General features: G+C 43.1%; 1 protein-coding gene across 1 annotated transcript in view; it reads right to left on the bottom strand.

The window, feature by feature from the left end:
- The window catches only part of LOC120021034 (gamma-aminobutyric acid receptor subunit alpha-2-like), a 151,299-nt gene extending 141,586 nt beyond the window's left edge, over positions 1–9,713 (bottom strand). The window contains exon 1 of the mRNA XM_038964688.1: positions 9,517–9,713. Within this exon, the coding sequence (XP_038820616.1) occupies positions 9,517–9,713 (197 nt within the window). The remainder of the gene's footprint in view (positions 1–9,516) is intronic.
- Positions 9,714–24,839: the final 15,126 nt, after the last annotated feature.

Below are 24,839 nucleotides of genomic sequence, written 5' to 3'. Positions count from 1 at the left end.
CATAATTGTGCCCTAAATTAACATGAAAAACAGTCACAAAACAACTTTAAAATATCTGCTGTCCTATCTTCAGTGTTTTGGGGTGAGTCGCTAGCTACCATAATGTCATTCACCACTTTGCCCTATGCGCGATTAATCAGGGGATGAGGATATTATTGGTTATAGCCTACATCAGTTTAGAAGCACCCACCAAACACTGCCTACAGTATGTCCTCTTGTAACCCATCTACCTCATGCGGTCTAGACAGGCGGGCCCATCAGACAATGTTCTGCCTTGGCCCATGACTCAAATTGCTTCATTATGCACAAAATCCAGTTAGGCTAAACATGATGGAGCTAATTTGGCCTAAATAAAGAGAGCCATCTACTTTTTACGTTGAAAGCTACAGTGCCCTTGACTTGCCTGTACTATTTAGCCCCTGTGTGTGTGTGTGTGTGTGTGTGTGTGTGTGTGTGTGTGTGTGTGTGTGTGTGTGTGGTGTGTGTGTGTGGTGTGTGTGTGTGTGTGTGTGTGTGTGTGTGTGTGTGTGTGTGTGTGTGTGTGTGTGTGTGTGTGTGTGTGTGTGTGTGTGTGTGTGTGTCTGTGTGTGTGTGTGTGTGTGGTGTGTGTGTGGTGTGTGTGTGTGGTGTGTGTGTGTGTGTGTGTGTGTGTGTGTGTGTGTGTGTGTGTGTGTGTGTGTGTGTGTGTGTGTGTGTGTGTGTGAGTGTGTTGGTTTGAAACAGCTCTATGTCCCAAAGTCACAACAACACACAACCCTGTCAGTATCAGAAGGGCTCTTCTCAGTGTTTTAACAGAGGTCCATTGCACAATAATGAACTTATTTGGCCTCCGCTGCATTTTAGAGAGGGCTGAAGTCACTGCTATTGCTACAGTTTCAATCACCTTATTGTCTTCAGCTTGTTTTCAAACCTCACCATACTTGTATTTCAACCCATGATGTTGTTCTCTATGATTATACCAACGTACTAGGCTAAGTCCCACTATGAATTGCTTTGGTAGTGCCAGAGGATGTGCATTAGGTACAAGGATCATGATTTAGTGTGGAGTCATGGACAGCATACAGTATATAACTGTTAGCACATAGTACTACATCATAACACACTTGCACCTGTTGATCTGCCCGTCCCACCATACATAAATAACACCTATACTGTTGCCAGATATTTTCCTAACACATTACTCCTACAGGTTTCCTTCATGTTTTATTGATGTCTCACTCATGTAGGCTGTGTGTGAACACAGCTGAGAAGACCACAGGAAATACAAAGACCTCAGAACACACCAAAGTAATCATCCTCTCCCTCATTGGTTTAGAACAGGTGGCGGCTTATAAGACATCTAAGAAGTCAACTTTTGCTTTTTCTCTCAAAAAAAATAAAAAGGAAAGTGGTGAGTGCATCCCCTTCGCTATGTATCCCTAAATAAGATATTGTGCAACCAATTGCCTTCAAAATAAAGTCCACCTGTGTGCAATCTAAGTGTCACTTGATCTGTCACATGATCTCAGTGTGTATACACCTGTTCTGAAAGGCCCCAGAGTCTGCAACACCACTAAGCAAGCGGCACCATGAAGACCAAGGAGCTCTCCAAACAGGTCAGGGACAAAGTTGTGGAGAAGTACAGATCAGGGTTGGGTTATAAAGAAATATTAGAAACTTTGAGCAACCCACGGAGCACCATTAAATCCATTATTAAAAAATGGAAAGAATATGGCACCACAACAAACTTGCCAAGTGAGTGCCGCGACCCAAAACTCACAGACCAGGCAAGGAGGGCATTAATCAAAAAGGCAACAAAGAGACTAAAGACAACTCTGAAGGAGCTGCAAAGCTCCACAGCGGAGATTGGAGTATCTGTCCATAGGACCACTTTAAGCGTAACACTCCACAGAGTTAGGCTTTACGAAAGAGTGGCCAGAAAAAAGCTATTTCTTAAAGAGAAAAGTAAGCAAACACGTTTGGTGTTCGCCAAAAGTCACGTGGGAGACTCCCCAAATATATGGAAGAAGGTACTCTGGTCAGATGAGACTAAAATTGAAGTTTTTGGCCATCAAGGAAAACGCTATGTCTGGTACAAACCCAACACCTCTCATCACACCGAGAACACCATCCCCACAGTGAAGCATGGTGGTGGCAGCATCATGCTGTGGGGATGTTTTTCATCGGCAGGGACTGGCAAACTGGTCAGATTTGAAGGAATGATGGATGGCGCTAAATACAGGGAAATTCTTGAGGGGAAACTGTTTCAGTCTCCAGAGATTTGAGACTGGGACGGAGGCTCACCTTCCAGCAGGACAATGACCCTAAGCATACTGCTAAAGCAACTCTCGAGTGGTTTAAGGGGAAACATTTAAATGTCTTGGAATGGCCAAGTCAAAGCCCAGACCTCAATCCAATTGAGAATCTGTGGTATGACTTAAAAATTGCTGTACACCAGCAGGAACCCATCCAACTTGAAGGAGCTGGAGCAGTTTTGCCTTGAAGAATGGGCAAAAATCCCAGTGGCTAGATGTGTCAAGCTTATAGAGACATATCCCAAGAGACTTGTAGCTGTAATTGCTGCAATAGGTGGCTCTACAAAGTATTAATTTGGGGGTTGAATAGTTATGTACACTCAAGTCTTCTGTCTTATTTCTTGTTCGTTTCACAACAAAAAATATTTTGCATCTTCAAAGTGGTAGGCATGTTGTGTAAATCAAATGATACAAACCCCCCAAAAAATATATTTTAATTCCAGGATGTAAGGCAACAAAATAGGATAAATGCCAAGGGGGTGAATACTTTCGCAAGGCACTGTATTTTGCATTACTCATCTCATATGTTTATACTGTATTCTATTCTATTCTACTGTATCTTAGTCTATGCCGCTCTGACATTGATCGTCCACATATTTATATATTCTTAATTCCATTCCTTTACTTAGATTTGTCACGCCCTGGCCTTAGTTATCTTTGTTTTCTTTATTATTTTAGTTAGGTCAGGGTGTGACATGGGGAATGTATGTGTTTTTGTAGTGTCTAGGGGTGTTGTATGTGTATGGGGCAGTGTCTAGTGTAGTTGTCTAGGTAAGTCTATGGTTGCCTGAAGGGTTCTCAATCAGAGACAGCTGTCATTCATTGTCTCTGATTGGGAGCCATATTTAAGGCAGCCATAGGCATTAGGTTAATGTGGGTAATTGTCTATGTTGTACGTTTGATGCTTGTGTATGCACTTACGTCATTAGCTTCACGGTTGTTTGTTGTTTTGTTTAGTTTGTAAGTGTTTAGTTCGTGGTTCATCTTCGTCTAATAAAAGAAGATGTATTTTTCTCACGCTGCGCCTTGGTCCACTCTCTCACCTCAAGACGACCGTGACAAGATTTGTGTGTACTGTGTGTATTGGGGTGAACTGGTTCTTTGCCAGGCATTCTCAATTACAAAAACAGTGCGAAAATGTGTTATTTTTCACCTTTCTACTTACCAGAGATTTAACCTAATGCTGCCAGTGGCTTGCGGATATCAAGAATAATGCTTACGTTGAGTAATGATTATCAGAGGGATTCTTTCAGGCTGAACAGATGGGGAATCCATTCTGACAACAGCTGAGAAGTGATGTGATACCATGTTTTTTTTCCCTTCACAACAAGTAAGATTCCTGATTAGACATAACGTAACGTTAGCTCGCATTCTAGCCTAGCTGGACTAGGTAAAAGTATTGTATTGAACTCTGAAAGCCATCAACTAAAACATATAGATAGCTATCTTTTGGACACACACTGCCAATCAATTTTGTATTTGCCAAGTTAGTCACTGCTAGACTGGTACAGTACCTTCAGCAGAATAAACATGTTTGTTAGTTCGTTCTATCTTTGACTAACGTTAGCTAACATAAGCTAGCTAACATTAGCAAATAAGAGTAACTCAATCTGGTAGCCATCTATTCCACCGTTGTCTGGAAAACACTCCGTTACTAAAAATAGAATTGTTGATATAGCTAACTCACCCTGTGTTTACGTGTTGGTAGCAATGAGGAATGTGTATAAGTAGTCTCTGGTTGGTTAGTTGGTTCTCAGCTGGCTAGCAATCTTGCAGCCAATTTAGTGACGCTAGCTAACAGCAAGCTGACTATTGAAATGGCCATGTTAGGTGTGCTAAGCTAGCCAGTCTAATAGAGATCAATACAATTAGTGGGATGGATCAATTGTGTATTGCTGTGTGTTTTGTTGTACAGAATCTGATTCCACCAGTATGTGCTTCCAACCCCTAGCTCTGCACAAGGTGAAGGTAAGTTGTAAAAAAAAAAAATGACAAGCTGACAGCTAAGATAGCTCAATTTACATTAAGCATGACATAAACATGGGGTTACAGGTGGTTAGATGTAGCCTGACGACCACAGAGTACCCTCCAGACCAGGTAATATATTTAGTCTACCCCTTTTCTATTTTTAGCTTCTCTGTGTAAAACTCAGGTTATCTGCAGTCCCTCTACAGTGCCCTGCTGGAAAATACCCCAAAGCAGCAACATTTTGGGTACACTGGCATTCTTTTTTAGCGCTTGACTATGCAGACTCTCATTGACGCACGCGAGCAGTTTGGATGAAATGATTGAATAACATGTATGTGTACATTTATTTTACAAAACTTGCACATGTAACGAGAGCGGTGTGGTCAGCATGTACAACTTTTCACACCTTCTGCAGCATCCCAGCCCATTCACTTTGTTGACTGATCTTTCCTCTCAAAAGCAGCTCCCAATGTCCCTCTTTGTCCATAAACAATACACTGGTTTGTCTATAAACACTTAGGTCCCAATTGGTTGACACCTTTGGTGTGTTTCCCTATGTCCCTTTCACAAAAAGTGTAAAATGGTAACAGCACAACCATGTATTTCCAGGAGATGTGCAGTACCAGCAAATCTTCTGCAAGAGGTCCAAACAGTTGGTGGTTAAGGTCTACAAGCCCTACACCACTTCCTGCAGATTCTTATCCAGCTGGCTGTATACCACAGACAGGACAGAAGACTTGAAATAGACAATATGGCAGCGTACACATTGTTGGATTACTTCATGAAGCAAATATAAGTATTTATTTTAATAACGCAGCATTTTCTACATTCAAACTGACCCCCTGAAACCGGACAGAGACATTTTATGAGACTCCTGTTTACACAAATCGAGGATGAAGACCGCATCGCCAAGCTAAGGTTGGGTCGAAAATTCTCTGTGCTACACCAAACAGTGCCTATCCTGACACATGCAGGTAAAGAAATTCTGTTTCTCTTCATCTAGAATTCGCTTCAGGAAGAAGCCCAGGCACCACATGTTATTTTCTGCAAGACAAATAAATACTCTATGATACTCTATTGTACCATTTAAATGACAGTTGAACTGTGCCAGCATAACATCAACATTAACGTAGAATAGTTGAGCATGCATACATGTGCGAAGGCACAGAGATTACATTTAGAACCATATCTAGCCTATTAGAAAGAAATATGGCATAATCCTCATCCTTTGCACAGTGACCAGACCGTACAAATGTACCTAGGTAAGTAGGCAGACAGTATTTAGCTACAGCCATGTCAATCATGCATACTTAGGCAAATATTTGTTTAGTAAAACTAGCTAATTGGTTTGAGATTTACAACAGTAAATTGTTGTATTATTGTTTCTCCTCACTGTTAGCTAGTAAACTTAGCTAGCTAACTGGATAGCCAATAATTGTTATTTACATCTGTTTGTAATCCTGTTATGGGGCCGTGCCTATAATTCTGTGAGATTGAAATGTATCCACGGTCATAATCATAACCAGTGTCAACCCGTGGCAATTATCTTACATAGCTAGCTAGTAAAATTATTTACAGTTGCTGAATTTACACGTTTGCTAACAAGTTATAAATGCGAGGCATGGCGCATAAGTTAGCAAGTGCCAGGCTAACTAGCTAGCCAACTCCAGTCATGTGCTACAATTTGCTGGTAAACCTAGCCTTAGGTGGCTGGTTGTAATGTTGTAGCTTGCTGCTTAGTAGCCATATATACGACTTAAAAGAGAAGAGGTTTTACAATCAAGATAGAATAGATCTCTGATTGTAAAACCTCTTCTATTTTTAGTGATAGATATGGCTACCTATAGTTGTTTAGCTAACTTAGCTAGATAGCTAGCTATCTATATAAGTTAGTAAACAGAAAAATTATTTCATTTCCCCCACTGTAACACAGTAGTATGTTAGCCAGCAACACACAGTATGGTTTTCAGTAGATAAAGTTAGCTAGCTAGCTAGGTGGCTTGCAGAAAAAAAAACTTACTTAGCTAGCCACCGTATTTGTCATCTGCCTTCTTGGCGCTGGCATTGGTTATAGCTGAATCCAACTTTTTGTTTCGAATCATCTTCGCTATATTCCGGTTGAAACATGTATGGTTGAATTTCACCATGTAGCTAATAGAACATAAAAAATGCTACATTTTCAGATTTGTGTTGATGAGAGAAATCACTTGAAGCCATTGCGGTCTGGTCAGTCCTTTCAGTTTTGCCCAAAGGATTATATTGTTAGTGTCTGCCTCCCTTGCAAAAAAGCCACCCTTGGGGAAGGGACTGGGCCAGGGAACGATGCACCGCCCCACATGAGTTGTAGTCTTTCAGAGACTGGAAAAAAACGTGTCAGCTTGTATATTTAGCAAGGAGTCCGCTGATAGGAACATCACTGAAAGGCGTCCAATTGCTCTATCGAACAAGGACAACCATATCTACACCCCCCCATAAATACACTGGAAGCTAGGGTGTATCAGACCTGCCTTCCTCCTGGGCAATTATGTGTGAAACACATCTCACTGACCTATAAATGCATCGGACATGATGAAAACAACCCCAGATTCCCCCAGGGTGAAATTCCCCTTTAAGTTTTCATGTAACAAATAAAATGTGTTTCCATGGCAATGTGTTTCCATGGCATTTTCAACTCTACTGAGAGTTTTGTCACAAAAGCTGTTAGATTAAATAACAAATGGTCCTACTCTGGTCTTGGCATGTGTGCTCTAGCCAACAGCTGGCAGATACAGTGCTGGTAGGCTGTGTGGATAGGCTAGTCTACATGATTATGGATAAAAGCGATAATATGTTTATTTGTCAAACGGCAGTCAAGCATCAATCATTATGTCACCAGAATAAGACAATCGATATGGAAAGGAGCATCAAGATCACTGTGCACTTTCACCACTCTGTGAAGTTCATCATCATTTATTTAATCTGTAGCCTAATAAACTGCATGCTTTCCGGTGTTGTAGTGGGAGGACCACACACCATATCATCGCATGACTCCAAGTTTACTTCGATATAATGGTTGTTATAAACTGGGTTGTTCGAGCCCTGAATGCTGAATGGCTGACAGACGTAGTACATGAGACCGTATGCCACGGGTATGACAAAACATTTATTTTTACTGCTCTAATTACATTGGAAACCAGTTTATAATAGCAATATGGCACCTCGGGAGTTTGTGGTATATTGCCAATATACCACGGCTAAGGGCTGTGTCAGGCACTTCACATTGCGTAGTGCATTGAACAGTCCTTAGCCGTGGTATATTGGCCATATACCATACCTCCTCGGGCGTTATTGCTTAATTATACCACCGCCATTCCTCGCATAATTAATTTTACCGACACAAATCCCACCATGTCGAACGAACAAATTGTCTGTCGGCATTTATAAAACCGAAACTTCCTGTTTCCATCACAGCTGTCGTGATTTTTTAAAATATGATATGACTTTACTTGCATAAAAACTGTGGATGGAAACGTGGTTAATGAGAGACAATGCTGGCTCTAAAACAAAGTGCAGATTGGCTTGTCGACACACACCATCATTCAATTATAAATGTAAATATCTCCCTCAAAGTTCATGCTGAATTTATTTTACTTGCTGAAAAGGAGTCAAGGTGTCACGCCCTGACCTTAGAGAGCCTTTTTATTTCTCTATTTGGTTAGGTTAGGGTGTGATTAGGGTGGGCATTCTAGGTTTTCTATTTCTATGTTGGTGTGTTTGATTCCCAATCGGAGGCAGCTGTCTATCGTTGTCTGATTGGGAATCAGATATAAGTTGTCATTTTCCTTTTGGGTTTTGTGGGATCTTGTTTTCTGTTTCGTGTTTTCTGCCTGACATAACTGTGCGCTTTCGTTTTCACGTTTGTTATTTTGTTTGAGTGTTTTTGAAATAAAGGAATCATGAACACTTTCCACGCTGCGCTTTGGTTCACTCTTCCTACCACCAACGAGAGCCGTAACAGAAGATCCCACCAAAAACGGACCAAGCAGCGTGGCCAGGAGGAGTGGACATGGGAGGATCCTGGATGGAGAAGGACCCTGGACGTGGGCTGGGGAGTTTCGCCGTCCAAGGGAGCAGATGGAGGCAGCGAGAGAGGAACGGCGACAATACCAGGAGTCACGGCAAGGACGGAAGCAAGAGAGGTAGCCTCAAAAGAAAAATTGGGGGGGGGGGTCACATGGGTTGGCGAGCGGAGCGAGCGGAACGAACGGAATTAAGGGGTGAATGAGAACCAACTCCCTGTAAATACAATGAGGAGTTGGTCACGGTTCAAGTGCCACGTTTCAAGTGCAAGCTCCCCGCAGTTGCCGTGCTAGAGTGGACATTCAGCCAGGACGGATTGTGCCGGCTCATCGCTCCTGGTCTCCGGTGCGTCTCTTCGGCCCAGGATATCCTGCGCCAGCTCTACGCACGGTATCCCCAGTTCGCCAGCACAACCCATTGCGGCCTGTGCAAGCTCCCCGCACTTTACGTGCTACAGGGGGTATTCAGCCAGGACATGTTGTGCCAGCTCTACGCTCCAGACCTCCAGTGCGCCTCCACAGCCCATTATATCCTGCGCCGGCTATACGCACTATGCCTCCAGTGCGCCTTCTTAGCCCAGTGCGTCCTGTGCCAGCTCTCCACACTCACCGAGCTAAAGTGGGTATCCAGCCAGGACGCGTTGTGGCAGCTCCACGTACCAGGCTTCCAGTACGTCTCCTCAGTCCGGTGAGACCTGTCCCGGCTCCACGTACGAAGCCTCCAGGGATGATCCATGGCAAGAAGCCTCCAGTGATGATCCATGGCACGAAGCCTCCAGTGATAATCCATGGCCCGGAGCCTCCAGTGATAATCCATGGCACGAAGCCTCCAGTGATGATCCATGGCCCGGAGCCTCCAGTGATGATCCATGGCCCGAAGCTTCCAGTGATGATCCATGGCCCAGAGCCTGTAGTGACAATCCATGGCACGGAGCCTCCAGTGATGATCCATGGCCCGGAGCCTCCAGTGATAATCCATGGCACAAAGCCTCCAGTGATGATCCATGGCCCGGAGCCTCCAGTGATGATCCATGGCCCGAAGCCTCCAGTGATGATCCATGGCCCAGAGCCTGTAGTGATAATCCATGGCAACTCTGGGTAGTGGTCCCTCGCCGAGTCAGGATCGTTCCATACCGCGTTGGCCCACTCCAGAGCTTTACCTGAGAGGCAGGAGACGAGGGCGTTCACGCTCTCACCTCCCGAAGGAGCCGGACGAACGGTCGCCAGGTATAGGTCCATCTGGAGTAAGAACACCTGGCACCCGGCCGCCGTCCCATCGTACTCCCTCGGGAATGCGAGTCGAATCCCACTGTGCCCAGGCAATGAAGGAGAGGGAAGTGGTACTGGTTGGGGTGTGGCTGATGGAGGTGTGGGAAGGCCACCTCTCTCCCATCTTTCCATCGTCGCCATCACCTGATCCATGGCAGTCCCCAGTCGGTGTAACACTGCCGTATGGTGTTGAACTCGCTCCTCCACTGACCCTGTGAGTGCGTCCACTAGAACTACATGGTGGCTGCTTTTCTGTAAAGACACACTGTTCATGCTTCAGAATTAGTTCCACAGAGGTGCTTACCGTACAGTAAGCCACAAAATTAATGTCTCCATCATTAAGACATATTTTAAGGGGATTTTCTGAGATGTAGTTAAAAGAACATGCCGTGGTGAGTTACCAACCATTGTCCTTGGGTCAAAGCTTGTGTCACTAGCGATTGAGTTCAAGCTGGGGATAGGAAGATGGGGGTGGAATAATTTGATTTGCCTGCACTAAAAATGGCTATATCGGTCCGCTAATACAGGACTAGTAAAGGCCCAGTGTCCTACTTTTGTGATATAGCCATTTTTAGTGCAGGCAAATCAAATTTACGGTAGTGTATGAACGGTAGTGTAATGAACGGTAGTGTGTATATATATATATATATATATATATATATATATATGGTCATATATATATATACACTACCGTTCAAAAGTTTGGGGTCACTCAGAAATGTCCTTGTTTTTGAAAGAAAAGCACAAGGCCAGCATCCCGGAGTTGCCTCTTCACTGTTGACGTTGAGACTGGTGTTTTGTAGGTACTATTTAATAAAGCTGCCAGTTGAGGACTTGTGAGGCATCTGTTTCTCAAACTAGATACTCTAATGTACTTGTCCTCTTGCTCAGTTGTGCACTGGGGCGTCACACTCCTCTTTCTAATCTGGTTAGGGCCAGTTTGCTCTGTTCTGTGAAGGGAGTAGTACACAGCGCTGTACGAGATCTTCAGTTTCTTAGCAATTTCTCGCATCATTTCTCAGAACAATAATAGACTGATGAGTTTCAGAAGAAAGTTATTTGTTTCTGGCCATTTTGAGCCTGTAATCGAACCCACAAATGCTGATGCTCCAGACACTCAACTAGTCTAAAGAAGGCCAGTTTTATTGCTTCTTTAATCAGGACAACAGTTTTCAGCTGTGCTAAAATAATTGCAAGGGGGTTTTCTAATGATCAATTAGCCTTTTAAAATGATAAACTAGGATTAGCTAACACAACGTGCCATTGGAACACAGGAGTGATGGTTGCTGATAATGGGCCTCTGTACGCCTATGTTATATAATCCATAAAAAATCTGCAGTTTCCAGCTACAATAGTCATTTACAACATTAACCATGTCTACACTTTATTTCTGATCAATTTGATGTTATTTTAAAAACTTCTTATCGATAGGCGTCCCGCTAGCGGGACACCAGCCGACAACATCCGGTGAAATTGGAGGGCGCGCAATTCAAATAAATAATCGTAATATTAAACATTCATGAACATACAAGTATGTTATATAATTTAAAAGCTTAAATTCTTGTTAATCTAACTGTGTTGTCCGATTTACAATAGGCTTTACAGCGAAAGCATACCATGCAATTTTCTGAGGACGGCGCCCCACATCAACATATTTTTCAACCAGCACAGGCTTCATAGAATCACAAATAGCGATTAAATAAATCACTTACTTTTGAAGATCTTCCTCTGTTTGCAATCCCAAGGGTCCCAGATACAACATGAATGGTCATTTTGTTAGATAAAATCCTTCTTTATATCCCAAAACGTCTGTTTAGTTGGCACCATCGATTTCAGTAATCCACTCGTTCAACATGGAGACAAAGGAGTCCAAAAAGCTACTGCTAAACCTTTCTATTTAATCCTCAGGTACCCTAAAATTTAAATAAACTATAATATTTAATACGGAAAGTAGTATGTTCAATAGGAAAGTAAATGAACAAAACTTTTTATTTTCTTTCAAAAACAAGGAAATGTCTAAGTTACCCCAAACTTTTGAACGGTAGTGTATATTTATATATTTAAATAATACAACAACAACAAAATTACAAATTCAGATTTTTCAAGGGGTGCTACAGCACCCTCAGCACTCCTTCTTCCCATGGCTATGCTTCCATCAGTTTTTTAAAAATCTGGTTTTATTGCTAGCTTGAGTTACCTGTGGTGGCAGTGAATTCCATGTAGTCATGGCTCTAAATGGAATTTCCCATCCTCTGTTCTGGACCTGGGGACTGTGAAGAGACCCATAGCTGCATGTCTTGTGTGGTACCAATGAGTGTCCGAACTGTATACCAACTAGCTGAACAGACAGTTCAGTACCTTTAACCCATCAACACCTCTCACAAAGACCAATAGTGATGCAGTCAATCTCTCCTCAACTTTGAGCCAAGAGAGATTGACATGCATACCACTGACATTCACCCTCCATGCACATCTAAGTTCAATACGTGCTGCTCTGTTGTAGACCAATGGCAAATTTCCTATTTCCTTCTTTGTCGCCCATGACCACACAACTGGGCAGTAGTCCAGGTGCAACAAAACTAGGGCCTGTAGGACCTGCCTGGTTGATTTAGATGTCAAGAAAGCAGAGCAATGCCCTATCATGGACTGACCTCTTCTCATTTTAGCAACCTTTGAGTCTATATGTTTTGACCATGACAGCTTGCTACCTAGTGCTACACCCAGCAGTTTAGTCTCCTCTACTTGCTGAATCGCCACATTATTCAATAATCGATCGAGATGAGGTTGAGGATTGAGTGAGTGATTTTACCTAAAAACTATGTTTTTAGTTTTTGAGATAATTTTAGCACCATCCTATTGCTAGTTACCCATTCTAAAACTGTCTGGAGCTCTATGTTAAGGATGTCAGTTATTTATTTTATTGTCGTAGCTGACGTGTATATAGATGAATCATCAGCTTACCTAGACACACAGGCTTTATTCAAGGTCAGTTGAAGGTCATTAGTAAAAACAGAAAACAATAATGGCCCAAGGCAGCTGCCCTGCAGTGCACCAAACTTAACCCGTATTTGCATTACAGAGGATTCCATTAAAGAAAACCCTCTGTTCTATGAGAAAGGTAACTCTCAATCCATGATAAGGCAGAGGATGTAAATCCATAACACCTATGTTTTTTCAGCAAAAGTTTACAATGAATGATATCAAGCTGCACTGAAATCTAACAAAACAGCTCCCACAATCTTCTTATTATGAATTTCTTTGACAATCATAAGTCATTTGTTTCAGTGCTGAGCATGTTGAGTGTCCTCCCTATAGGCATACTGAAAGTCTGTTCTTAATTTGTTTTCTGTAAAATAACGTTGTATTTGGTCAAACACGATTTTTTCCAAAAGTTTGCTAAACACCGGTAACAGGCTGATTGAACCATTTTTAAAATGTTTATTTAACCTTTATTTAACCAGGTAGGCCAGTTGAGAACAAGTTCTCATTTACAACTGCGACCTGGCCAAGATAAAGAAAAGCAGTGCGACACAAACAACACAGAATTACACATGGAATAAACAAACGTACACAATAAGATTAGGGAGGTAAGGAAATAAATAGGCCATAGTGGTGAAATAATTACAATTTAGCAATTAAACACTGGAGTGATAGATGTGCAGAATATGAATGTGCAAGTAGAGATACTGGGGTGCAAAGGAGCAAAAATAAATAAATAACAGTATGGGGATGAGGTAGTTTGATGCGCTATTTACAGATGGGCTATGTACAGGTGCAATGATCTGTACGCTGCTCTGACAGCTGATGCTTAAAGCTAGTGAGGGAGATATGAGTCTCCAGCTTCAGTGATTTTTGCAATTAGTTCCAGTCATTGGCAGCAGAGAACTGGAAGGAAAGGCGGCCAAATGAGGAGTTGGCTTTGGGGGTGACCAGTGAAATATACCTGCTGGAGCGCGTGCTACGGGTGGGTGCTGCTATGGTGACCAGTGAGCTGAGATAAGGGGGGGCTTTACCTACCAAAGACTTATAGATGACCTGGAGCCAGAGGGTTTGGCGACAAATATGAAGCGAGAGCCAGCCGACGAGAGCATAAAGGTCGCAGTGGTGGGTAATATATGGGGCTTTGGTGACAAAACGGATGGCACTGTGATATACTGCATCCAATTTGCTGAGTAGAGTGTTGGAGGCTATTTTGTAAATGATATCTCCGAAGTCAAGGATTGGTAGGAAAGTCAGTTTACGAGGGTATGTTTGGCAGCATGAGTGAAGCAGGCTTTGTTGCAAAATAGGAAGCTGATTCTAGATTTAACTTTGGATTGGAGATGTTTAATGTGAGTCTGGAAGGAGAGTTTACAGTCTAACCAGCACCTAGGTATTTGTAGTTGTCCACATATTCTAAGTCAGAACCAATCAGAGTAGTGAAGCTAGACGGGCAGGCAGGTGCAGGCAGCGATCGGTTGAAGAGCATGCATTTTGTTTTACTTGCATTTAAGAGCAGTTGGAGGCCACGAAAGGAGAGTTGTATGGCATTGAAGCTCCTCTGGAGGTTTGTTAACACAGTGTCCAAAGAAGGGCCAGAAGTATACAGAATCGTGTCGTCTGCGTAGAGGTGGATCAGAGAATCACCAGCAGCAAGAGCGGCATCATTGATGTATACAGAGAAAAGAGTCGGCTGGAGGGTTGGAGTGAAAACCTACCGGATGATAGCTCTCCAGGAACAGGGTTGGAGTGAAAACCTACCGGGTGGTAGCTCTCCAGGAACAGGGTTGGAGTGAAAACCTACCGGATGGTAGCTCTCCAGAAACAGGGTTGGAGTGAAAACCTACCGGGTGGTAGCTTTCCAGGAACAGGGTTGGAGTGAAAACCTACCGGATGGTAGCTCTCCAGGAACAGGGTTGGAGTGAAAACCTACCGGATGGTAGCTCTCCAGGAACAGGGATGGAGTGAAAACCTACCAGATGGTAGCTCTCCAGGAGCAGGGTTGGAGTGAAAACCTACCGGATGGTAGCTCTCCGGGAATAGGGTTGGAGTGAAAACCTACAGGATGGTTGCTCTCCAGGAACAGGGTTGGAGGGAAAACCTACGGTATGGTAGCTCTCCAGGAACAGCGTTGGAGTGAAAACCTACAGGATGGTTGCTCTCCAGGAATAGGGTTGGAGTGAAAACCTACAGTATGATAGCTCTCCAGGAACAAGGTCGGAGTGAAAACCTACCGGATGGTAGCTCTCCAGGAATAGGGTTGGAGTGAAAACCTACCGGATGGTAGCTCTCCAGGAGCAGGGTTGGAGTGAAAACCTACAGGATGGTTGCTCTCCAGGAACAGGGTTGGAGAGCCATGTTCTATTGTAATGCTTTACAGTGTATAACCCTATCATTGGACTGACATAACAGATGTAATTGAGAGTCATAACAGCTGATTTTAGCTTATGACGAATGACAGAGCATTGTCACTTCACAATCTCATGCCATTGTCATACAGTATTGAGCTGGCATCAGTTTTATGATTCCTCATGAAATCTGTTCTTACATTTACATTTAGTAATTTAGCAGACACTCATCCAGAGCACCTTACACCATTGTAGATATGTGGTAGTAGAGTAGCGGCTTGAGGGCACACACTTAATGTGTTGTGAAATCTGTTGTGAATATATTGTAATGTTTTTGCAATTATACAACTGCCTTCACTTTTCTGGACCCCAGGAAGGGTAGCTGCCTTGGAGACAGCTAATGGGGATCCATAATAAATACAAATACAAATACACTAGTGAGTGCATACATTTTTGGGGACTTTTTTGTACATGTCAGTCCTACTGTATATGGCAGGGTTATGTAGGTATGACAGCGGGTTCAAATGAAATGTTATTCTATTTTCCTCTAGTTCCTTGCTGGTATGGTGTCACAAGTTGACATATAGCTAGTACAGTATGCCCCTTGCATTATTTGATTGTTAGTGAAGTGCTTGCTTGCATTTTCTATTTTATTCAGATGTTTCAGATTTCTCCCATTCTAGTAAGAACATTATTTGCAACCATCATTACTTTTGATTGTTTGGGGAATTGCATAACAATACCTACATATGTTCTTTCCTCAAAAGTACCCCATTTAACAGATAACAGTGACGCATAGCATACAGTTTATATTAATTTACTCTACAATCCCAGTTGTCCGCTCTGCCCATATTTCTTTGTGTTTTCCCCCACCTTATTCAATATTTATTTATCTTGTTGCAGATTCAGTTCATGCAAACATGATTTAAGGGTAAACTCATATTGTCTGCAGTTCACAGCAGAAACATTACAGCAATATAGTAGAGTGAAGGAAATAAAGTAACATTCTTCAAAGCAGTGTTTATTCATTCTGGTCCAGGGGACCCAAAGAGGTGCACATGATTCAAATGATCAACTCACCATATAGCTTTGATTATTTGAATCAGGTGTGCGGTGCTAAGGGGAAAACAAACATGTGCACCCAGGAGAGTCCCCAGGACCAGGAGTAAGAAACGCTGTTCTCAAGGTTTTTATAACGTACACTCTTAGAAAAAGTGTTCCACATGGGTTTTTCGGCTGTCCCCATAGGAGAACCCTTTTTGGCTCCAGGTAAAACCCTTTTGGGTTCCATGTAGAACCCTCTGTGGAAAGGGTTCTTTATGGAACCCAAAAGGGTTATACCTGGAATCAAATAGAGTTCTTCAAAGGGTTCACCTATGGGGACAGCCGAAGAACCCTTTTAGGTTCTAGATAGCACTTTTTATTCTAAGAGTGTAGACTATAACCACTGACTGAGACACTGGCCTGATGTCATTGTGTAACGTTTGGACTGATGAGTAGCTTAATCTGCTGTGGTAAATGTTGTAATTTCTGAATATATCCTGTAGATTTGTCTCTGTTTACATGAGCCAATCTCTCACTTGCTTTCTCAGGTGTACAAATAGATATTGATATATTTTTGGGGACTTGTTTCCCCCCTCCTTTCCAGATGACTAAATTAAATAAATGTCAGGCACCAATTTGACATCTGGTTGAAATTGAGTTGGTACATTTTTATACCTTATTTAATGGACGTAAAATGGCCTGAGTTGACAGAGATCGATGAGGTTTATAAAGTGAGAATCTGTACAAACTGAATTCTAGCAGGGCCATATATGCTAGTACGGGACTCACTGTAAGTGTATGCATATACAACACATGAGTGGCTACCCTGTGCATTACAATGCTGTCCTTTGAAATGGAGCTGCCCCACAGCAGATGGCTGTGCCCCATGGGCAGTAGGGTGCTGGGTTGGGTTGGTGTTGGGGCATTGTGCTATGGCTCTTCCCTCTCCCTCCAGCCCTTCCCACCACATCAGGCCATCTTGGCCTGCTTGACAAACCCAGAAAAGTAGGACGGATTCAGTCTCGCCTCCTTCGCCGCACTTCATCTCCTCTGAACATTTGTTGTAGTCAGTGCAGCTGTACCACAGGAGGTTGGTGGCACCTTAATTGGGGAGGACGGGCTCGTAAAGACTGGAGTCGAATCAGTGGAATGGTATCAAATACATCAGACACATGGTTTCCATGTGTTTGATACTATTACATTTGCTCCGTTCCGGACATTATTATGAGCCGTTCCCTCAGCAGCCTCCACTGAGTGTACAGTATGTTTGGCTGCTTTGACAGCTCATGTTCACCTGTGAGCTAACACGGTAAGACTGGCATGGTGTTTTCTGGGCGGTAATTAGCCTAATAAGGTCTGTATGTAGTCCACCTCCTCCTCCTCAGACTGGAACCCGAGCAGCACTGCTTGGTAGCAGGCAGGAAGAGGCTGACAAGGAGGGTCAGCATCAGGACCCCCATGTCATCATCAGAAGGGAGGCACACACAGGGCTTGGATACACTCATCACATTAATGTCAGCCCTGGGAGGTCCTGTATTGATATGAAACCACCAGACCAGTACAGCCTCTGTCACAATCACCTAAAATGATTTTGGGTGGGTGGGAGATGGAGTGTAGCTGTGAGCATTAAAGGAGAAGAGTTATTGGTTTAGAGCTAAGAGTCTGTGGGCACCTCTACAGCAAATGGTACGCCAAGCTGCACATCCACAACGTCATAGCCCAGCCTGGGGACCTGGTCCATAGGGTTTGCCTGAATGGCCACCTCTAGGAGCACCCGCCATTTTTACTCTCTTTCTCTTTCTGTCTCTTTCTTTATATTTCTCTCTTTCTCTTAGGCTTTTCATCCATACATGGGGCCTTCAGGGGGCGTCATACTCTGTTGACTCAGAGGGGGATGCAGAGTTGTCCTTTTAAATCCTCTCAAACTTCAGTTTTTTGCTTTTGACGTTGGTACACATGAGCATGGGGTACATGATTTCTGAGGGTTGAATGATCATGTACTGTAGAGTATTGACCCAATAAAGGGATTTTCAAATTCACACACACACACACACACACACACACACACACACACACACACACACACACACACACACACACACACACACACACACACACACACACACACACACACACACACACACACACACACACACGCTGAACCACCTCAAGGTGCATGTTAGGCAAGGCATGTACAGCCACATTTGTGTAACAAGAAAGCACAAAGGATAACAGAAGCACTTCCTCATCAAGAATTGTCAGTGGTTTTTATGTGCCAAAAACCATAACATGCTTTGTGGAGTAGAGCTAGACATTTCTTGGGAAGATTTTGAAGTATGCGTGTGTGTGCCTGTGTGCGCGTCGATAGCGTAGGGGTGAATCTAATGAGCAGGTCCAGCAGACTGGTTAAGGTGCTTTGCCGTTTCATTGGCCAGCCACAATGACAAACGGGTCTGGACTCCTCATTGAGCAGGACTGTGAGATGCTGGGAATTTCATATAAATCAGCCCCAGGAGCCACAGTGTGACTCACTTTGCTTCAGTTAGTGTGCCACAGAAAACGGTTTAATCATTTAGCTAGGAAACAATTGTATTCTAGCAAAAAGAGGTCTTTGGCACAGCAAAATAAAGGGGTTCATAAACTTCTCCCCAGCTTTCAGATGAAAGGAGGCTTATGCAAATCATTTCATACCGCAGTCCTTCAAGATAGCTGGGTTTTTGGCTTTTCTCCTGTTGGGTTTTGCTGCCGGCTTGTTGTTCTGCATTCACTGCACAACAAAGACATACGCACAAGCACACACAGACACATGTACACACACAGACACATGTACACACACAGACACATGTACACACACAGACACATGTACACACACAGACACATGTACACACACAGACACATGTACACACACAGACACATGTACACACACAGACACATGTACACACACAGACACATGTACACACACAGACACATGTACACACACAGACACATGTACACACACAGACACATGTACACACACTCTTAAGATGCACACAGAAACATATATCCATATACATGCATGCTCTAACTAACACATCATATTAGCATGGATAGTTATAATAGTGCCAAAATAACTGATAAAGCACTGATATAGACGAGAGGGTCCTAGTAAGCTTTTAGTCTGAATACGTTTTCATAGGTTTGGCAGTTCACCAACAGACCAAAATAAGCGCTTCTCAGGAAAAGTGGAAAAGGTCACAAAGGACAGACAAATACCCTATTATTTTTAGGACTTGATAGGATTTTAGTTAGTTATGCAGTTTTTCCCTCTCCCCCTAATCACATGCTAGGCTCTAATGTTGGGGATTATCCTTGGCCTATTTATTTCTTCTCACATTACCGAAGAGTCTACTTCTTTATATTCTACTTTTTCTTCCTCCTCCTCTTCCTCTTCTCGCCCATATTACAATATCATTATCTTTGATCGACTTGCTAGAGCTCAACCCACATGGTCATTTAATCATGTGTGCCAATGCAGCCTGAACACTAAGCTGAGATGGGAAGCACTGCAGAGTAGCCAGGATGCTTTAGTGATTGTGTGTGTGTGTGTGTGTGTGTGTGTGTGTGTGTGTGTGTGTGTGTGTGTGTGTGTGTGTGTGTGTGTGTGTGTGTGTGTGTGTGTGTGTGTGTGTGTGTGTGTGTGTGTGTGTGTGTGTGTGTGTGTGTGTGTGTGTGTGTGTGAGTGAGTGAGTGAGTGTGTGTGTGTGTGTGTGTGTGTGTGTGTGTGTGTGTGTGTGTGTGTGTGTGTGTGTGTCTCTGTCTGTCTTGTGCATGCTAACATGTGGGTTGTGTGTATGTGCAGAGTTCTGTGACAGCATTCACCAGCCATGTACAGTGGTGTAAACCATTGACAGAGGTTTCAGTTATCAGCACACTCAGCTCAAATTGACTTGTTTTCCAAGTAATCAAAATGACCAAATAAGTATCCACACTTTGCCTAAATGACATCAATTTATCCTCCATGACATAAGGACAGCATTCTACGCTGTAAGATTAAATGAATCACCTGTAAATAGTGCCCACTCACAGAAACTTTTATTCCCCTGGATGGATTTGTTTTCTGATTCATTCACTTCAAAACCTGGGATTCCTCAAAGAGAAATCTCCTGGCTCAGATATGTATCTTGAAGTTTACAGTTCTGTACGCAGGTAGACTGGGGTGTTGGGGGAAGGAAAAACAGGATGTGAGCTCCATAGCCAGGTCATACTCAACTCAGACAATCCCTCTGATGTCAGGTCCCACAACACTTTAGACAGCCGTTATACTGACTCTGAGGGGAGGAGAGAGAGGCCTTTATATTACAGTACATTACCTTGATACAGGACTGCACAATTTCAAATTAGTTAAATTGAATTTAAACACTGTTCCATACAATAAAGTACCACATGTACATTTTCTTGCCCCCTTAAAGAATTGTGTCCCATTTCATACCCTAAACATGTCAAAACCCTGTCACATTCGTTACCACGAAAGCATTAAGTGAAAATGAAATGAAACATTGCCCTTAAAAGATCTGAAATGGTGAATATGAGACAAAAGATCGCTCTGATCTGTTTCACCTGTCCTTGTGATTGTCTCCACCCCCTCCAGCTGTCTCTTATTTTCCCTGGTGTATTTATCCCTGTTTCCTGTCTCTCTGTGCCAGTTTGTCTTTTATGTTCAAGTTAACCAGCGTGTTTTTTCCATGCGCCTTCTTTTCTATGCTCTTTTACTAGTCCTCCTGGTTTTGACCTTTGCCTGTTTTTCTGGACTCCATTCCCGCCTGCCTGACCATGCTGCCTGCCCTGTCCTCGAGTCTGCCTGCCATTCTGTACCTCTGGAACTCTGAACTGGTTTGGACCTTTTGCCTGTCCACGACCATTCTCTTGCCTACCCCTTTTGGATTGTTAATAAACATCTTGGACTCTAACCATCTGCCTCCTGTGTCTACATCTGGGACTCACCTTGTGCCCTGATAGTGTGTACTTAACTTAAGAATTAAGAGTATGTTAACACACTATGCAGTGACGAGAATTGCCTACAATGCACCACCTTGTAAACCAGGGGTGTCAAACTCATTTAATGGAGGCCTAGTGTCTGCAGGTTTTAGTTTTTTCTATTCAATTAAGCCCTAGACAACCAGGTGTGGGGAGTTCCTAATTAATTAGAGACCTTAATTAAAAGTGGAGGAGTGAACACGTGCAGACACTCGGCCCTCACCATTCTTATTGTAGTCAGGAAAATATATTCAGTTTGCACTGAAGAATGTGTTTGTTTTAGTTTATGTTTGTATGTGCAAAAATACTGTGCTGTATTTTTATATTCTTTTTTTTAATAGATTTTTTTATATATTTTATGAAATTGTATATGCAGGGCTCCCTCGTAAAAGAGATACTGGTCTCAACGGTGACTCCCTGATAATGTTTTATTTAACCTTTATTTAACTAGGCAAGTCAGTTAAGAACAAATTATTTTTTACAATTCTGGCCTACCCTGGCCAAACCCTAACGACGCAGGGCCATTTGTGCGCCGCCCTATAGGACTCCCAATCACGGCCGGTTGTGACACAGCCTGGAATCGTACCAGGGTCTGTAGTGGCACCTCTAGCACTGAGATGCAGTACCTTAGAACGCTGCGCCACTCGGGAGCCCGATTAAATACATGTAAGTGAATACTTTATGTTCAGGAGGCACTCGGAAGGTGTGAAACTTTGAGAGGGAGAGTTTTTGCAGTGTTATTTTTTCTCTTCGTGAGAGACTTTTAATGGAAGATTTTATCGCTGGAAGCCCTTGGCAGAGTTGCTCCTCACAGAGACCATGTCATAACGTAAAAATCAGGGGCATTAGTCAGAAACATACTGTATACAGTGCCTTCAGAAAATATTGACTTTTTCCACATTTTGTTGTGTTACAAGGTGGGATTAAAATGTATTTAATTGTCATTTTTTTGTCAAAGATCTACACAAAATACTCTGTAATGTCAAAGTGGAAGAACATTTCTAACGTTTGTAATTAATAAAAAATATATAAAGAAAACACTACCTTGATTACATAAGTATTCAACCCCCTGAGTCAATACATGCTACCTTTGGCAGCGATTTCTGTGTAAGTCTGTAAGAGCTTTGCACACCTGTATTGTACAATATAGTGCCTTATTGCAAACAGGATGCATGTTTTGGAATATTTTTATTCTTTACAGGCTTCCTTCCTTTCCCTCTGTCATTTAGGTTAGTATTGGGGAGTAACTACAATGTTGTTGATCCATCCTCAGTTTTCTCTTATCACAGCCATTAAACTCTGTAACTGTTTTAAAGTCACCATTGGCCTCATGGTGAAATCCCTGAGCGGTGTCCTACTTCTCCGGCAACTGAGTTAGGAAGGACGCCAGTATCTTTGAAGTGACTGGGTGTATTGATACACCATCCTAAGTGTGATTAACTTCACCATGCTTTTTTGCATATGCTAATAGGTGCCCTTCTTTGCAAGGCATTGGAAATAATCCTTGGTCTTAGTGGTTGAATCTGTGTTTGAAATGTCAAGTTTTAATGTCACATGCACAAGTACAGTGAAATGCCTTTCTAAGCAAGCTCTAACCCCAACAATGCAATAATCAATAACAATGTAATACTACAAATAACAAGGTGGAAAGAAACACAAAAGAAAAAAAAAATAATTAAGAAGAACACAATAAAACATATAAGCATACTATATACAGGGTCAGCTGGGGTACCATATTTACAATGTGCAGGGATACTGAATTGATAGAGATGCTGTATACACAAATACGTGGGCACTCCATCAAATTAGTAGATTTTGCTATTTCAGCCACACCCGTTGCTGACAGGTGTATAAAATGAAGCACACAGCCATGCAACCTCCTTAGACAAACATTGGCAGTAAAAGGGCCTTTCCAACAAGTCAGTTCGTCAAATTTCTGCCCTGCTACCGCTGCCCTGGTGAACTGTAAGTGCTTTAATTGTGAAGTGGAAACCTCTAGGAGGAACAACGGCTCAGCCGCGAAGTGGTAGGCCACACAAGCTCACAGAATGGGACCCCCGAGTACTAAAGCACATGGTGCGTAAAAATCGTCTCTCTTTGGTTGGAAAACTTACTACCAAATTCCATACTGCCTCTCGAAGCAACATCAGCACAAGAACTGCTCGTCGGGAGCTTCATGAAATGGGTTTCCATGGTCGGGCACCCGCACACAAGCCTAAGATCACCATGAGCAATGCCAAGTGTTAGCTGGAGTTGTGTAAAGCTCAACGCCATTGGACTCTGGAGCAGTGGAAACGCATTATCTGGAGTGTTGAATCTAGCTTCACCATCTGGCAGTCTGACGGACAAATCTGGAAGAGGCGGATGCCAGGAGAATGCTACCTGCCCCAATGCTTAGTGCCAGCTGTAAAGTTTGGTGGAGGAGGAATAATGGTCTGGGGCTGTTTTTCATGGTTCGGGCTAGTCCCCTAATACCCTGACTACACCGCTTGCGTCGCGTGCACGAGCGTTGCAAAATACATTTAGAAATCTATATTATTCAATTATTGCACCCACACTGCTCGCGTGCGCCAACAAGCGTCTGCGTTGCCAAGGGCTAAAATAGAAGTCAGTTCTATTTGTGACGCAGATCGCGCTGCAAGTCCTGCCTCTCCCATCTCCTCATTGGTTTATAGAAGCAGGTACCCACGTGCCATCTCCTTATTGGTTATACCCACGTGGGTGACTGAAATACGAATGAGGTCGGTGGCGGTAATGCACCTAATTCATGAAAGTTGCCAATCGCAATATATAGTCCAGAGAAGAAAAAGCCTGGAAGGAGGAGAGATGACTAGAAACGATTCGGTTGATTGTTTTATGTGTGGATTAATTGTCAGAGTAGAGGACCTTGTGCATTTCAGGTAAAATAACACCTCAATGTTTATATCCCAGGACAAATTAGCTAGCAACAGCAAGCTAGCTAGCTAAATTGCCATAAATGTTTAATGCTTTTCCCAAATTAAGGTAATTGGTTCAGAGTTTGTTTTGATATTTTAACCTGCGTGTCGTGATCATGTTTGGTGTGGGGAGACAAAATACATTTATGCACGATGGCGCACGATGGCAAACGCGCGCAGCCGGTTTGGGTTCCGTGTTAGTTCTAGTGAAGGGAAATCTTAACGCTAGAGCAGTCAATGACATTCTAGATGACATTCTATGCTTCCAACTTTGTGGCAACAGTTTGTGGAAGGCCCTTTCCTGTTTCAGCATGACAATGCCCACGTGCACAAAGCGAGGTCCGTACAGAAATGGTTTGTCGATATCGGTGTGGAAGAACCTGACTGGCCTGCACAGAACCATGAGCTCAACCCCTTCTACCACCTTTGGGATTAATTGGAACGCCGACTGCAAGCTAGGCCTAACCGCCAAACATCAGTGCCCAACCTCACTGCTGTTATAGCAGCAAAGGGGTGGACTAACTCCATGTTAATGCCCATGATTTTGGAATGAGATGTTCGACGAGCACGTGTCCATATACTTTTGGTCATGTAGTGTATATAGTGTAGTCCGTGTAGCCATTTTGTTTGCTAATTAGCAGTCTTATGGCAGTGGGATGCACTAGTAACGCTTGCCATACGGAAGCAGAGAGAACAGTCTATGGCTTGGATGGTTGGAGTCTTTAACAATTTTCCGGGCCTTCCCACCTGAAATAGAGTTCCTGGATAGCAGGGAGCTCGGTCCTAGTGATGTATTGGGCTGTCCACACCACCCTCTGTAGCGCCATGCGATTGAGAGCGGTGCTATTGCCATACCAAGTAGTGATATAGCCAGTCAAGATGCTCTCAATGGCACAACTGTAGACCTTTTTGAGAATTTGAGGGCCCATG

This window comes from Salvelinus namaycush, chromosome 26, assembly GCF_016432855.1.
Source record: "Salvelinus namaycush isolate Seneca chromosome 26, SaNama_1.0, whole genome shotgun sequence".
In the NCBI taxonomy this organism is placed as follows: Eukaryota; Metazoa; Chordata; class Actinopteri; order Salmoniformes; family Salmonidae; genus Salvelinus; species Salvelinus namaycush.
This window is presented reverse-complemented; position numbering and strand designations above follow the sequence as displayed.